Below are 17712 nucleotides of genomic sequence, written 5' to 3'. Positions count from 1 at the left end.
CGCTGGCGGGAGCCGCGGTCGCCCGGGCCGAGATTGGGGGGGCAAGGCGGGCGACAGAAGGCCGATGCCTCCGTCGCCCGGCCCTCTACAGAATCCACCCCCCAAACCTCCAGGTATTTCCCTCCTTAGAGCTGGCAACCCTACATTCCCCTCAGTGCCTGTTGGTAGGCAACTAAGCTTGGTCCTGTCACCTACTTTGGCCTTTGGGAGAAAACACATTGGGGCCAGTCCTGATAGGGTTGCCAACTCCAGATGGGAAATTCCTGGAGATTTGAGGGATGGAGCCTGAAGAGGGTGAGGTTTGAGGAGGGGTGGGACCTCAGACAGGTACACTGCCATAGACTCCACCCTCCAAACCAGTCAGTCCCACATAGGGAACCATTGTTGCCAATCTCCAGGTGAGGGCTGGAGAGCACTCAGTATTACAACTGTTCTGCAGAAGGGAGGGCAGAAGTCAGCTGAAGTCAAAGGGGCAGATAATGGTAGGTTGGTGGCTAGCTGGGAAGGAGATGGGGTTGCCAACTACATGCTGACAAATTCCTGGGGATTTGAGGGGTGGAGCCTGGAGAGGGTGGGGTTTGCAGAGGGGTGGGACCTCAGACAGGTAGAATGCCATAGACTCCACCCTCCAAACCAGCCATTTTGTCCTGGGTAACAATTGTTGCCAATCTCCAGGTGAGGGCTACAGATTACTCACAATTACAACTGCTCTTCAGGTAGCAGAGATCAGTTCCTCTGTAGAAAACAGTGGACTCTGTCATTATACCCTGCTGAGGTCACCACAGCAAATTGACACTGTTTGCCCAAAGCCAGAGCACTGCCCCAGAGCCTCTTTCTAGATCTCGTTGTATTGCTTTCACAACGGGCTTTACTGCTAGTATGAAATAAGGCAAAGTTTTTCACTAGTAAAGCGTTCAGTATAATGTCATGTGTTTCTCTTCTCATCATGAAGAACGAATTCTATCAAGAGGTAATAGGTTTGAAAATTGAGCATTTGGTCGTTGGTCCACTATCCCTGATTGTGCATGTGTTTACCTGCATTAGTTGTGCCCTAACTTGTGTCTTTATTTCTTTGCCATGTGTTGATCCTGGATAGCAGTGTGTGAACAAAGAACTGGAGAAATTATGTTACTTGTTTGAATGTGTTGATATTTAATCAGACATCCCGAGGAAGTGTCTTACCTGGTACAAAGAGATAGGATCTTTTCTGACATGATTTGTGTGTGTTTTTGGTAGGGAGAGGAATTCTGTTCAACCTCTGAGATTTCTCTCTTTCAAAGAGAGAGGAATTCTGGGCTCAATCCTGAGTTCTTTGAACTTCACAATGCTGGGTGGCTTCCTTCTTAACTCAATGATTCATGGTTTAGTTTCATTTGTTTATTTATTTTATTTATATCCCGCCCTCCCTGCAAAGCAGTCTGAAGCTGAAGTTTAAACCTATAGATTATAACACAAGCCAGGCTTCAAGTGGAAGTGTGTGTTGCACATGAAAGCTTATACCCAGAATAAAACTTGGTTGGCCTTAAAAGTGTCGCTGGACTCTAACTTTGTTCATGAGCCGGGCTTCTTTACCTTTCCTCACAGGAAAGGTGCTCCAACCCCTTGATCATTTTGGTTGCCTTTTCTGTGGTATGAAGGCAGCCACTGTCCCTTGCCAAGACTGCCCATGTCAGTGTGTTTTTCAGTGTGTCAGGGTGAAGAGCGCACTGCAAGAGCAATGGTGTCATTTTCCTTTCCCTGTTACTCATCCTGTTTCTTAAAACACTTTGAGCAGATTTTGGAAGGAAGCAGGGCTATTTTTGGGCAGGAACACACAGGAATGGATTTCTGGCTGGCTCCCAAGTTGGCCACGCCCAGCAGGAACTCATTAGCATAATAGGCCACACCCAACAGCAGGAACTCATTAGGATTGGCTACATTAGGGGTGTGTGGCCTAACATGCAAAGGAGTTCCTGCTATGAAAAAAAGCTCTGGGTTTTGACAACAAACAAGGTAAACAGAATAACAAGCAAAAGGTGGGGGTGGCTGGATGAGCACACTTCTGGTAACATGGGGGTGCGGCTTAATGTGCTAACGAGCTGTGCTGTCAGGGGTGTGACCCAATATGCTAATGAGTTTCTGCTATTGGGTGTGGCCTATTATGCTAATGAGTTCCTGCTGGGCTTTTTCTACAAAAAGAGCCCTGGAAGGAAGTATACGCACTGATGCTTTGAGGCATCTTCATATATTTAATATTGGTCTTCTTACTGCCTCTTCTCAATGCTTCCTGCTGTGCATTGTCGAGGTGAGAGCCTAAGTTAACTTGGTGCTATTTAAGGACATAGCTGCTCACAGTAATAGAATATCAAACATTTCTTCCTAGAGTAAAATGTTTATCAAAAATCATGCTAACCTTGATGTTAGGCCTTTGACCTGTGGGGCTGAAAAAGGTAGAAACTGCCTGTCTAAAATATGAATTGACTTCGCCTTTGCATCATTAGCCCCAGTAACTGGCAGCTGAATAAGTACTGGAGTTCTTTTCATTTCAGAGGAGGACTTCAGCTGGTGTATGAAGCTTTATGCAATTTCCTCAGATCTCTAATTTGATTTGCCAGTTTATCTTGTATTGCAGCCTTGCACGTTCCTGTCGAATCACTTATTGGATTATACATTACTTGCACAGAGCTGAAAGCAGAACCCCTAGGGGCCATTTTTTTCTCATTTTAATTTCACTCAGCGTGTTTTAGCCACGGTAAATTTCTGGAGCTGCGTGCCTTATCTCCGCTCAGGCTTCTGGAGTTTTAATGGCCAGGAGGTTTCAAAAATGCCTTTTCTCCTCCTCCTCCCTTCTCTCAGGTTAATTGGCAGGCTGTATAAGCCTGCAGGAGGAGCCCTTAAAAAAACCAAAATGCTTCTTACACTGAAGTGATCTTGGAATTTGAAAAAAAAATGCACAGGCATATTGCTGATGTTCTTTCCATGTGATGTTTACACAACCAGAGTTCTTCACATAAATAAGTAGTACAGACCACATTGGGTGGGGTGGGGGGGCTATCTTGTGGAAAGCAGAAACCTTTGAAATGACCTAGTACATATTATGGGTTACTGCCCTCTCCTCCCTCCACAGTGAGGAAACCCACAACCATTCTGATTGAGTATGGATATCATGGAAGGGATCTTAATAAATTTAGTCTTTCCCCCCCCCAACTGAGGGTATTCCTCACTTCTCCTTTCAGTAGAACAGGCCAGTGGCTTGGAATTGGGTTAACATACTGAATGGGTGATGGGCACATGAGTGCACTCCTTGCTCCAGGGCACTGGTTGTGCAGTGTGTTGTGTTTATTTATTTTTTGACACATATTTATTTATTCATTCAATTTTTATCCCGCCCTCCACACCAAAGGCAGGCTCAGGGCGGCTTACAGTAAAATGTTAAAAATATATTAAAACACATGGGCTTATACAATACAGCATCATAAGTACAAAACATACCAATTCATAGTACAAAATAAAATAAAGTGCTGGTGGCGATGGTGTCTCGGAGGCCATGATGGATTATGCCCAAAAATGGCCCCCATCATCTGGCATAGCTGGCTATTAATCCAATCTGTATTTTAAGGGCAACAGGTCCATTTGAAAAAGTTCCAAAAATGGGATGCCTGCACAATCCTGTTTGGCAGTCCCCAGAAATTCTTGCCCTGTTGACCAGAGCATAGCTGGTTTTGGTGGCAGCTTCTCCTTTCTCCATTCTCCTTTGTTTATCTCTGTCAGAGGGGATGAAAGAGAAGTGCCACTTTCTGACACAGAGAGGCAGAATGAAGGGAATAGCAACTGTGAGAGAAGCCATGCCAATTGCCTGAGAGCCCTGCTGTGTTTCTCAGCTTGGAAATGCTGCAACTTGATGTCCTAGCTACCAGAAGCCAAGACTTCCTTGCTACCACGTTAGGATGAGTGTCTAGCTTTCTGCACTTCTTCCCCCTTCAACAGCTAGTAACTCATCAGAAAGTGTGATCTGCCCACATGGCCAGTGGCAATGTTTGCTGAGAGGCATGGGCAGGACAGGTAATTTGCTGCTTGAGTGCTCAGTTACAGGATGTTGCCAGTGAATGGCGAACAGCTAAATTGTACCACTGTAGTTAAAGATTTGCTTTTCAGTTTAAACTGAGATGGGAAAATCAGCCCCGACGCCATCAGTTTTTCTAATTTTTCTCGTCTCCCTAGTTACTATTTTCCTTAGGCTTCCATTTCCTATACCTTTCTTTTCTCAGATTCCCTGTTACACAGTTCAAGGCCTCTTTCCTTTAGCCATTTGCCATCACAAGAGGGTACATATAGATGGCTACTTAGCATATGCTCAGGCTCCATTAAATTATTGCCCAAATAAATCAAAAGCATAATTAGTCTAATTTCAACTACATCTCACACATAATAATTTTTGACAGGAGTCAAGCACTCTGCAGGTATTCAGCTATTGTTAAGTTCTGTGGGATGGGGGAGGCAGTAATACTTGGCTGTGTGGTCCTTTGAAATAGCTGGGAGTTCTGCGATGTATGTGGAAGGCCTGCATCCAGAGCAGCATTTCCATAGTTGCAGCAAGGACTTCCATTCATGTAGTGTGATTTCCCCTCTCCCCCACCTTGTCTAACAACTTGAAATCCTGCCCTTCCCCCACCAACCTGTTCCTGAGGATCTTCTCTCCCTGAACAAGATGTGGAGAGCATCTTGGACTGTCGTAGGAGGGGAGGTTGCAGGAAAATTACGCTCTGCAGGTCTTCGTATTCATGGAAACGTTTAGCTTGCTCCAAGTAACTCTATTGCTGTTCCTTTTGCCAATGATTATCATGTAGTTGAGGTCTCTGGCTTTTCATTATTGGCTTTTTTGTTAATATGAAAAATGCTTATGGTTCTGTTTTTCAAATGCAACTTTAAATGATGAGTTTCCCTGAACTTGTGTTGAGTGTTAGTCTCACTATTGAAACACTGCTGGAAACTTTATTTTCATATTTATGGAAAGATTACATGCAGCCATAATTTGTTCAAGGCTTGATTAAGTCAGGCATTCTTTTATCAATACTTATTTCAATAAGTCCAGTCATTAATAATAATAAACAGATCTGTATTTGATATCACAGTGTGGTGTCTTGTCTTCCTTCATAGTTTCAGCTGTGTATGATTCCACACTGAACTTTAGAAATAATGAAAATCCAACTTTGCTGGGAGTTTTAAATGGGAAAAAGTATCATGCAGACTTATATGTAAGGCAAGTATATTCACCTTACTCTTTTGTTTCTTAATCTAAAAGCATGATGAATGTTGATGGTAACTAAAATAGGTCATGATACATTTCAGATTAACAAATACATTTTGCAGTGGATTTGACTGATTTATGTGTCTTTTTGTTTGAAGAAGTATGTATGATAATCAGGGGTCTTTTGGGGCCAGAGTGCGCCGGAGCACTGCTCCAGCAGCCCATGTGGCAGCAAGCCCCGCCCCCAGCTCCGAAAGTGCTGCAGCCGAGGCCCGGAGAGCCCCGCCGCCAGGTCCCCTGGGCCTGCGCAGAAGCGCTGCGGCTCGGGGGAGTTCCGGAGAGCCCCACTGCCGGGTCCCCCGGGCCCGCGCAGAAGTGCTGCGGCTGGGGGGCACTCAGAGAGCGCCACCTCCAGGTCCCCCGGGCCCACACAGAAGCACTGTGGTTTGGGGGAGGCCCAGAGAGTCCCACCACCGTGTCCCCCAGTCTCGTGTAGAAATGCTGCGGCTAGGGGACAGCTGGAGAGTGCTGCCGCTGGGTCCCCCGGGCTCATGCAGAACTGCTGCAGCTTGGGGGAGGCCCGGTGAGCCCTGCCGCCGGGTCCCCTGGCCATGTGCAGAAATGCTGCAGATGGGGGACACAGGGAGAGCGCTGCTGCTGGGTCCAAACCCCTTCTCTCTTCGCTCCCCCCCCCGCAGGCCAGCTGGGGAAGGGAAAGGGAGACTTTTGAAGATGCCTCCCCCTTTTGCTTCCCTTTCTGACATCACTTCCAGTGATCAGGGACATGGCATATGCTAATAGCCTAGTAGCTCATTAGCATACCAAAAGACTCCTTCCTTCCTTCCTTCCTTCCTTCCTTCCTTCCTTCCTTCTCTCTACTCTCTCTCTTTCCTTCCCTCTTTCTTCCTTCTGTGGCCCAACCCTAGTGAGAAGGGGTTTAAAGTTTAAACCCCTTCTCTCTTCGTCCCCCCCCCACAGGCCAGCTGGGGAAGGGAAGGGGAGGCTTTTGAAGATGCCTCCCCCCTTTTGCTTCCCCTTCTGACATCACTTCCAGTTATGTCAGGGGGCGTGGCATATGCTAATAGCCTAGTAGCTCATTAGCATACCATATACTAATGAGCTCCTGCATCTCTTTTTCTACGAAAAGACCCCTGATGAAAATTATATAACTTTTCTGTAAATGCTTTTTCAAAGTGACTTACAAAAATGGTATCAATAAATAAGAGCAAAAATCATTAAAAAAAACAGCTGCAGATGAAAAATAATTCTCCCCACTGCAGTCATAACTGAATTATACAATGGACCAACTGGAAAATAAAGTGAAAATGCTTCCCCAAATTTTAAGTTTTAATGCAGATATGTCCCCAAGCATTGTCCAGTAGTACCTTCATTTTTCTTAGATTGTTGCTGTAAATGAGAGTGGTCAAATATAGGGTGGCTTTGTTTTCACAGTCCTATCTCATCTCTTGTCATTTGTAGGAGGATTCCATTAGAGGAAGTCCCAGAAGATGAGCAGTAATGTTCTAACTGGATTCACAAACTCTATCAAGAGAAGGTTGGTTCATTGTTCAGTGGGTTTTGTTATGATTATAGTTCTGTATGTAGGCCGCAGTTTTGTTTTTCCTGGAATGTTTATATTAACGTATGTTTTTCAAGTGCGCTCAGAAAGCAGCATTCATTAGAAATTCCTTGTGTGTAGAAAGAGAATGATGGATAGGAAGAGCAAAAGAGATGGTGCTTTGGTTCCTTAGCAGGATATGTACTTCCTACTATTATTGACATGCTGCCTGTGGTAGGTGCAAGACATTATGTGTAAGACACTATATGGAATTGCAGCATCCCCTTTTACCCTTTTCAAACCTACTGTTCCTTTCTAAGGATAAATTTGTATTTTCAGACTATCAACTATCATGTGTTTCAAGTTAGTTAGTACCCATCATGCTAGGAGTAGCAGCTGACATCTAGAGAACTACCTGCTGCATTACACCAGAACTTAGATCGTGGGCTAGGAAGACAGGGGTTTAGAGCCCTGCTCAGCTATAAAATACATTGTGTAGTTAGGGTTGCCAAATCGACTTACCTCTGCCGGCGGGGGACTCTATGTTTTCCCCTCAAATGGCTGTGCCCCGCCCCCAGCATTCCCGGCGTCATGACATCACTTCCCTGTGACGTGCACGGAGGGGTGGGGTTTCCCCCGGGGCCCGATTCCGCGGGGGCAGAAATCGGGCCTCCAAAGCGGGGGGAAATCCGCCCCCCCGGGGGGATTTGGCAGCCCTATGTGTAGTGTTGGGCTATTCATTCTCCCTATCTCCCCAGGTTGTTTCAAGGATAAAGTGGTGGTGGGGGGACCCTCAAGTACACTCCTCTCCTTGGTAAAATTGTTCCAGAATAAAAGGAAACAATTAAAAAACAGAAAGCTTTAGAAAAATTCTGAGGAGATTTTTTTTACTCCAAAGACCTCCCATTTGACATGTACCTTTGGGGTAGCTGTTTGAAAAAATCTTCAGTTAGAGACTTAAGCCTTTCTACACGTGACAGAATTCAGACTGTATACAGACCTGTAGAAGACTTCGCCAGCGATCATCTGACTCATGGGACTGATGTACTTTCATCACTAGGGAGCATTGGCCTCGCGTCAGCAAACCTCTCTATTTCTTGACAGAGAACCATTTGGGAATAGCCATAATCTGCAGAGGATTACAGCAAACTCTAATCCACAAAAGTTTATACTAGAGTAAAAACTTGTTCATCTTTAAGGTGCCACAAGACTCCTCTTTGTTGTATCTATGTCTGGGTGTACCTTGTATATTGACCATAGGAAGCTGCTATATTCCAAGTCGGAACTCTGATGACTCTAGCTCAGCCTTGTCTCTTCAGACCAGCAGCAGCTCTTCAGGTTTTTTCTTGTTACTTGCTCAGTAAGATTTATATACTATCATTTATTCCTATAAAGCATTTATTAGCCACCTTTCTCCCCTACAGGAACTCAAGGTGGCTTACATCAAGAATAAAATACATAAAACCATTTATTCAAAATCAATCATTTAAAATTGCCAATAGACAGAAGAACTAAAAATAAAATTAATTAAATGCCATCCTGAATAAAATAGTCTTCAGTTGCCATCTGAAGGTTGAGAGTGAGGGAGTCAGGCACACTTCCCTGGATAGTCTGTTCTATAATCATGGGGCCACCACTCAACAGGTGCTTTCATGTACCCACTAAGCAAGTTCCTCTGGTCAAGGGGGGCAGTCAAGAGGGTTCCTGTGGTCTTAGTACCTGGGCAGCAAAGTATAGTATAGGGGATGACATCCTTCTAATACCCCAGTGCCAAGGCATGTAGGGCCTTTAAAGGTCGAAACCAATACCTTGAATTGTGCTTGAGAGCAGATCAGTAGCCAGTGCAAGTGCTGTAATACTAGGGTCACATGATCCCAATAACTGGCCCTGACCAGCAAACCAGCCACAGCATTCTGAACTAGCTGCAGCTTTTGAACACTCATCAGGGGTAGCTTCAAGTAGAGTGCATTGCAGTAGTCTAGTTTAGATGCAACTAAGGCACGGGTCATTGTGGCAATATCAGACTAAGCTGGGTGAAAGCAAACCCAAGCTGCAACCCTGACTCTTCAAGGGGAGTATAGCCCCATCCAAGATAGGGGAGATCTCAAGTCCCTGGTCTGGCATTCTGCTAACCCAGAGAACCTCTGTCTTGTCAGGAGTAAGTTTCATCTTGTTCACCCTTACCCAGCTGATTACTGACTTCAAGCACTGGTTTAGAACATCAAAAGCTTCCTCATAATTAGGTGGAAAAGAAAGGTAGAGCTAGATATCATCTGCATATTGGTGACACCAGAGCCCAGACCTCTTGATGACCTCTCCTGCTGGCTTCATGTAGATGTTAACTAGCATGGGGGATAGGACTGAATCCTGAGGAAGTCCACAGGCCAACAGCCAAGGGGCAGAGCAGAAATCCCCTAGACCACTTTCTGGGACTGACCTCCCAGATAGGACTTGAACCACTGTAATGCAGTGCCCCTTATTCACAGTAGACTTTATAATGCTACCTGTTGCCAAATTAGATGCTCTTCAACCGGTAGATTGACACCTAAGATCTCTACCAATAAAGGAGTCAAGCAGGGATGTGTACTTGCGCCCCTACTTTTTAATTTTTTCCTGCAGGATCTGGCCCCATTCTTAAATCAAGTAGATGGGCATTGTCCTAAGCTAGGCTCCGCCCATATACCAATCTTATTATATGCAGATGACGCGGTTATGCTTTCTTGCACTCGAGTGGGTTTACTCCGACTTCTAAACAGCTGTCAGGACTACTGTAAGATCAATCACTTAGAACTAAATTATGAGAAATCAAAAATCGTAGTTTTCTCAAATTCCAGGAAGCAATTCACATGGAGGATTGGCGATCATAAGCTTGAACAAGTAAGGCACTTCAGGTATCTAGGTCTCCACTGTCATGCCACCGCAACTTGGACTTTTCAGCGCAGAATAGCAATTAACAAACTTAAGGCAAATATCAATGCCCTTTTACGGTTTTACTTTCCAGAGAGAGGAAACCAATTTGTGCCATCTGTGTTAAAAGTATTTAATATAAAAATAGAGCCCCAACTCCTCTACGAAGTTCCTGTCTGGATTGAGGCAGTTAATAAGTCAATTGAACAGGTGCGTTCAGGCTTTTTGCAGAAGGTACTAGGTGTCCCACCTTGTGCCCTGTATGAAGCCCTCTGTTTGGAATGTGGTCAAAGCCTTTTGTCTACGAAGTCGTGGCTTATAACTTTCAAATATTGGGCCCGATTGCACTATAACTCTGACCAGCTATAGCTACCAGATGTTAACTGAGACCGAGGGTTCACCCTGCCTTGCCATTATAGAAAAAAAAACCTGAGTTCCTTGAATATCTCTCTTGAGTCGATGCTGATGCTCTCGGAAACGGAGGTGTTTCTCAAAATAAGGAGCAGGTTACTGGAGACAGAGTTGTGGAACCTGTACAATGCAGCTAATAAGACTTGTTCTCCTCTGAACCATGGGATATTTCCCATTGTAGGATGCTTGCCCAGTTATTTCTTTCAACTGCAACCTCCAAAATTGCGCAGAATTTTTACACTGGCCAGGCTTAATGTTTTACCCTCGGCAATTTTATTCGGAAGATTCCAGGGTATCCCCTTTGCCAATAGACTCTGACTAGGTACAGGTCAAACTATTGAAACAGTGTACCACGTACTGTGTGAGTGTAGTTATTATTCTGGTATCAGGCAATGTATTTTATCACCAGTCTTGGGTAGTGTTTCAGACTTTCCTAGGCTGAATAAACTATTATTTCTTTTAAATAGCACAGAGGAAAACATAGTTGAACTTGTGGCAAAGTTTTAACTGGCTGCTGCTTCTATGCGTAGTAAAATTCTGTAAGTGGTCAACGCAGGGTATCTTTTAACAGAAATTGTATTTCATTTCTGTGAAATGCCAATAAAGGAATTGCTGTGGACTATTCACAGTACCAAGAGGTGGCCCAGTAAAATAACATGATAGTATTGAAGGCTGATGAGAGATCCAGCAGAACTAGTAGGGTCACACTTCCCCTGTCTATTTCTTAGTAGAGGTCATCACCCAAGGCGACCAAAGCAGTCTCTTTTCCAAATCTTGACCTAAAACCAGATTGAAATGGGTACAGAAAGATCCCTTAACCAGAGATACCAAAAACTGAATGTGGGATTTTTAACATGTGGAGCAGATGCTCTGACACTATACCACATTTTTCTTTGCTGCTAAACTCTACCCCCACCTTTGATATCACTCCTGTGATAGTAAATGGAGACTGAAATGTTTATACCCTTTTTGTTGCTCCGATCAGGACTCCTTTCAAGAGGAATACTACAGAACAGGGGTCTATCCCGGCACTCCAATAGTGCCACCTCGGCGTCCATGGACTCTGTTGAATTCGTTTTTCTGGACCTTATTGCTGCTATATCCTTTATTCAGACTACTGATCGACATGATCAGTAGTGGCTCATCACTGACTCTCGCTTCTTTCGCCTTTGTTTTCATTGCAGGTAAGTTTTCTGCAAGCAGCCTATATCCAGGAATTAAGGAAAAGGAAAGATCCCCCCCCCCTCCATCCACTCTGCCTTTAGCTTAGCTTGTAGAGATACACATATCCATTTGGAATGGGTAGTGGATAGTCAGGGAGGAGTGTCATGTATTAGTTGCTCAGCTGATTGCTCTGGAACTCACTTAGGTGCACTTTGTCAGGTTTACAGAACTGAATTAGAAAGTGCCTGTGGAAAAATACATTTAAGAACTTCCACTTTTGCTTTCAGTCAAGGGGGAAAAAGAAGGGAACATAGTGAAGCTATCCAGTTTGAGCTCCAGTTTGCTGTGACATCAAAAAGTGGGCTCCTTGACAAACTGGACAAACTGGACCACATTTGCATGTCATGGAAAATTAGAGCTTGATCAAGCCATGACATTCTTAATTCAGCTCCAGGTGAGAGGAAGGAGATAAAGGAGACCATGAGCAAGACAGCAAGATGTGTTCGTGCCCAATCACAAATTAATTACAGCTTGTTGCAGCTGAAGTCTTGGGGATTAACTTGGTGGTAAGAGGAAGGAGGTTTAGGGCACTGCACTGTTGTTAGTGCTGCCCAAAATGCAAACCCATGGCACTGTCATTTAGTGCTACAGTGCTTCCCCAAAACGACTCCCTGACTTTTTCAGTAGGCAGCCACAGTTGCTTTAATTAAGTAGCATATGGAACTGGGGATTCACTACAAGACTCCCCAAACTATCAGTTTTGTTAAAGCTGATGTGCCAAGTGCAATGGGACTTATAAAGAATATTCTGTGTAAAGATCAATTCAGATATTTAATGGTATTTCCATTCTTTAGTCGTACTCTCAGTATTTTTTCCATTTGGAGGGAATGCATGTCGAACCATCCAGATTCTTTACTGAGGATGTGCTTCCACTGGAACTCAGGGGGCCTGTACTTATTTTACCAGTCAGCAGCACTTTATTCATTAAATATGTCAAATTACTATTGAATACAGAAGACCTATTGCCTTGTATCATGGATCTTTTGCGTGCTTTCCTTCTGAAGAGCTGGATTTACTGTGCTTAGTCACAAGCCAAAGTATCTCAAATGCAGAGAACTACTTTTGAAAAAAAAAGGGAAATAATAATTCTTGTACCAGATGAGCCTAATAAATTATATTCTACTTTTGTTGCTCACATTTCTAGCAAGTCATATTCATTGTCACTAACTGTAGTGATTTCTGGGGCTGATGTAGGAATGACAGTGCACATCCCTTAATTATAGTAGGAGACTGAGAATGGGCCATAGGACCTTGCATTCCTTTTGTCCATTAATAACACAAACGTACCTTTTTTGGGTGGTAAGGGACCACGGGTAACTTGTCCTGGAACTGTGGTTAAGGATCGGGCAATGTTATATTTGCAGTAGCCTTGGTCTCACAACTTTGTATAGTCTGAGTCAGACTGGTAGATAGAACGAGTCCAAGTATGTTGGTCGGAACTAGAAAGCTTTGTCCATTTTGCCCTCCTGCATAAAACAGGAGAGAAGGGCCCAGCCAATTACCAGTGGAGTTCCAGGCATCACATTTGCTGGGGTCGAAGGGATAGCTGAGGGAAAGGGAATGCCAGGAAATATTTGCTGGCCCCTTCCAGTGGTGGTTGGTTGGATACAACACATTTTGTGTTTGTTTTTCATTTCTAAAAGGATTCTTTGCAAAGATTATCAACATATTTTATAATAAACAGATGAATGCTTGGGCATCATTGGTCCATGAGTGGTGCTGATAGGGTGGGGTGTATGCATCATCTTAAGTGAGTGAGTTCCTTGGTAATAGTCAATATGGAGGAATTAGTCTGACCGTTGCCTAAGGCATATATTTTGTTAGTCGACACCTTCTATCATTTTGCTTTAGCTCTTGAATTTAGCTACAGTGAATCCCTCTATCATCTGAGCAACTGAAGTCTCATCAGTTGGAACTGGAAGGGGGGGATAAAGATATAGAAGTCATTCTTGTTACCATAAAGTTTTAAGTAGTGTGTTTAATAACAAAAAATAAACTTCTGTATGAATGCAATCCTGCTTTTTATGAATCTTTTTAATTCCTGGTTGGCATCTAGTTATTTGCCTATGGATGTGAGGTATCTTCCTTAAAGTGCAAGTCTCTCTTCCCCTTTATAATGTCTGCCATCAGTTTCTTTCCCTTTACTTCATAGTAGTGAGGTCTCCTCCCTCCATTCCTGTTCTCCCTCTCGCCTGTTTCTTTACAAATTCTGCGCACGTGAAGTCATTGTTTAGCAACAGGAGGCGCATGTTGTTGCTTCCTGGAAGTCGGCTTGCAAGCTCATAGACCAGCAACTGACATCATGTTTTGCTGCTTGCTCTTTTGCATACTTGGGGTGCTTCAGGTAATGCTACAAAGGAGAGTGGGGTGTGTAGATGGAAAGTGCAGTAGGTGAATGAGGGAGGGAGGCCAGCTGAGGAAGTCCCCTTGCACCCCTCTCTGGTGTGAGGTTTAGAATTTTATCTGTCAGTTTCAAGTCTTAATACATGCTGTATAATGCAGATGTTTCCAAGGGCATGGAAAATTCCATTATGTGGAGAAAAGAAATGAAGTGGGGAAAGCTCAGACTAAACTCCATAAGGTGGTATATGTAAGTTCCCTGGTTGTTTTCACTGTGACATGAAATGAATAAGAGAATTTGGCCTATTGCTTTGATACAGAAGAGTCTTTGTTATCGCTAAGATGATTCTGAAGCCTGTTAGCATATCCTTGATGGCCGGTAGATGTCTGTTCTAGGCGATTCATTGTTTTGCATTCATACAGATCTGTTTTAATTTTCAAACTCTCAAAAGCAGTTATCAAGACTGCAGAATCCTGGCTTGCTGATCTCCTTTAAAAGTTAATGTCCCATTTCATAATCCTCTGACCTAGATTACTCAGTTTACAGTCATGGAGCATTTTCCTGTATCAGCAAATGGCAATTAGCAGAATGTGTCCTTGAAGATATTTTGTTTAATTCATGGCTTTGCAGCCTTGTAAAACAGAGGGTTGTTTCAGTTGGCACGCCACCTCTGCAATGCATATAGCCAGTAGGGCTTCCTGATTCTGCACTAGTTTACAAGACTTGCTTCACTTTGTCAAACCAGAGATTTCAGGATTTGGTCATCCCATCCCTTTCCATTCAGGTAAGACATCCAGTATAATTCGAAAGCATCCTGTAAGAAATTGGAGTGCATTTCTCTTGCCTGTAATGCTCAGTTCTTTTTCAAACCATCTTCTTTCTTTCTCAAGGTGCCTCTAATCTTACCTGTCATATTCTGTAGTAATGTTTGGTATCCATGCTATATCAATCCCTGGTCTCAACCTCTATTAGGAGTCAGTAGTTAGCATTTTGTTTACTACAATAGCATTAGTACAACAAATTGTCATATTATATCATAATTATAAAAAATAGTGAACAAGTGTCTACCTGTAGCTGTTCATGAAGGTGGACTCTTGAAGGCTATGTTGGGAATGCCCCTATAAACACTGCTGTATGCTATATTCTGCACTGAGGTATAAAAATCTGCACCATACTTTTGCACCAAGGAAAAGAGAGTCCTGGAACATGACTAAGTCAGGCAAATGATGCACGGTTGCATATATTTATCTTGGATCATTTCATTTTGCTTGGAACAGCACATGACACTGAAGTGCTAACCACTGGAAATCCTGCCCGTACACACCCCAGACTTCTGAGAGCCAGTGTACACTTGATGCAGGAAAGCTGCAACAACCCAGTCTGGTGTGTTTCTTTTAAAGGCAACAGCAGCTGGGGGGGGGGGTTGGGTTGGTGTCACATGGTGCACAGGGATTAATTGTTTCCTTATGCTGCTATCCCAATTCAGATCTCTCTCGCTAATACACATACATAGAGAGGGCGATCTGCATCAGGTCCACAGTGCAGAGGTGAAAGTGCAGGAGCTGTGATGCAAACCAGGGCTCACTAGTTACTGCCCACAAGTTTTCAAGCTGATCTTTGTAGCTACAACACATAAGGGAGGGTTATTTTGTTTTTTCAAATATATCAGTATATTTGATATAGTATAGTTCTGTTTATGTTGCAGAAGTCACGATCTAATAACAGTGTATGAGCTTTTGGATGGAAAGCTTTTGTACCAGTATCTGCAGTTAGAATCACAGAGATAGGAAAGGGTTAGATGAAAGGGTCTGAGATTCTGCAGAGAAACCAAGACTTGCTGCCAGTCAGAGAAGAGATGATGGTACTACTTTCCGCTTGTGGACATAAGTAGGTGATCCATATATTTTGCTGCAACCCTCAAATGCAATTTTGCATCTTGCCTGCTACTTAAGGAACCCGGCGGTGGAGTCTTCAATGGTGCTTGTGGTCCATTCACTTAACACAAATGCAGTGCTGAAAGAAAAAGCAGCCACCCACACACTTAGCCAGGTAAAATCAGCTGTCAGTATAAGGCAGCTGCTCTTTTCCTAGGGAAACACTAAATCAAGGATGTACTTCTGATGCTATGATTTGTTACAGGGACAAGAATGCTATGCTCATCATACCCAAAGGTTTTAAAATCTGGAACATGATGGCAGATGGGAGCAAAATTACTAGGTTCTCAGGCAAAGTTGCATCAGAAATTATTCTTTATTGACTTGTCATAATGCCGTATGTTACAGGTCCAGGAGGAGTAGTGTTAGGTTTTTAAGGTGGAAATTAGAATGATCTTGTGAATATTTTATGATAAGACTTATATGGGTATCTGAGAGGCTGTGGAATATTTCCAGTCCATTCATTTTACAGGCAAGAGAATTAGCTGATGTAAAAAAAAAAGCATGAAAAATTGTGAGAAATCCAAAGCTCTGCATGACTACAATTAGTACTTGGCCTAATGCTATGGTAAAAGCTGCATCTATTGATTTGGGGGGGGGGGGTAATGGAAAGGGTATTCTTAACAATGTTCGGTGTATTTAGTCGTACTCCTGTGTGTATTGTAAACTTAATATTTTAGTAGAGTCTGCTCAAGGTTTTTAAAGCCATCATCTCTGCAGTCGATTAGAGCTAAATGATACAAGCAATGGACATTTAGGCAATTACAGAAAGAAAGAATGCTTTTTGTATAGTTATACATGTTGCATGTATTGCTGCATGCTTAGTGCATGTAGGTTAGCTGAAACAGTCTTGAAAGAGCTGCCTTTTAAGACTTTCAAGCAATTGTGGATTTTAATTACTGAGTCTTTTTCCAATAAAGAAGAAGAGGAGATTGGATTTATACCCCGCCCTTCATTACCCAAAGGTGTCTCAGAGTGGCTTACAAACTCCTTTCCCTTCCCCTCCCCACAACAGACACCCTGTGAGGTAGGTGGGGCTGAGAGAGTTCTGACAGAAACTGCTCTTTTTTCAAGAACAGCTCTTATCAGAACTATGACTTACCCAAGGTCATCCAGCCAGGTGCAAGTGGAGGAGTGGGGAATCAAACCCAGTTTTCTCAGATTAGATTCGGCGCACTTAACCACTACACCAAACTGGCTCTCCTTGATGCAGAAAACCACACAGCAATGAACATTTTTTACTACGGTAGTACATCATCACATTAAATACATAAGATATACAATCCAAAGCTGCAGAGCTGGGGAGAAAATTGCAAAAGAAATTTGGGGTTCTGCCATAGCAGAAATGTCCTGCAGTGGGAGTTGTCCTTGAAAATCCAAGGACAGAGCTGTCATGATCTGGGCTGTGCCACCAGAGGCCTACTAGGCCCAGGGAGCCTGGCTAGCAGTAGGGGAGGCTGGGCCTACAAACCCCAGAAGACGTGGGGGAGTTTTGGTGCCGATTTTGACCAATAGGGAAGAAGAGGGATGGGGAATAAAAGAACTGGTACAAGAGGAAAAGCTGTTCTTTCTTCCAAGAGGGCAGAGCTAGAAGGAAGGCTGCTGCAGGGAAGAGACCCTCATCCTGAGAGGAAGGGTGAGTAGTCTAAGGCCACTTGAGATAGTGGATTTTTATTGGACGAGTACTTATTAGATGAAAGGGTTACTTCAACAATGATAGTATGGATGCAAGATATAGGTCATACGATAGAAACATGGGCAAACACTTGGAAAACGCTGAAATACATGAGAGCTTATAATTATAAAGAAAATATCTACAAAGTTTTTCACCATTGGTATTGGTCTCCTGATAAGATAGCCAAATGCCACCCAACAACATATAACCTGTGTTGGAAGTGTAAAAGAAATGTAGGGACGTTTTACCATATGTGGTGGCGGTGCGCGAGAACAGAGAGGTATTGGAAAATGATACAGAAGATGATATTAGATATTACTAATATTAGTTTGGTCTTAAGTCCTGAAATAGCTTTATTGAACATGATTCCAGAGGATTATAAACAAAATGAGAAATATTTAGTAGTGTATATCTTAACAACCACAAGGATATTGT

At 43.4% G+C, this 17712-nt stretch overlaps 1 protein-coding gene across 1 annotated transcript in view; it reads left to right on the top strand.

Moving 5' to 3' along the window:
• AGPAT4 (1-acylglycerol-3-phosphate O-acyltransferase 4) overlaps window positions 1–17712 on the top strand; it is a 120055-nt gene that overhangs the window by 89857 nt on the left and 12486 nt on the right. Inside the window, 4 exon segments of the mRNA XM_015414654.1 lie at window positions 5137–5239; window positions 6707–6782; window positions 11089–11287; window positions 14414–14452. Coding sequence (XP_015270140.1) covers window positions 5137–5239; window positions 6707–6782; window positions 11089–11287; window positions 14414–14452 — 417 coding nt within the window.

This window comes from Gekko japonicus, unplaced genomic scaffold, assembly GCF_001447785.1.
Source record: "Gekko japonicus isolate JY-2015 unplaced genomic scaffold, Gekko_japonicus_V1.1 scaffold993, whole genome shotgun sequence".
In the NCBI taxonomy this organism is placed as follows: Eukaryota; Metazoa; Chordata; class Lepidosauria; order Squamata; family Gekkonidae; genus Gekko; species Gekko japonicus.
This window is presented reverse-complemented; position numbering and strand designations above follow the sequence as displayed.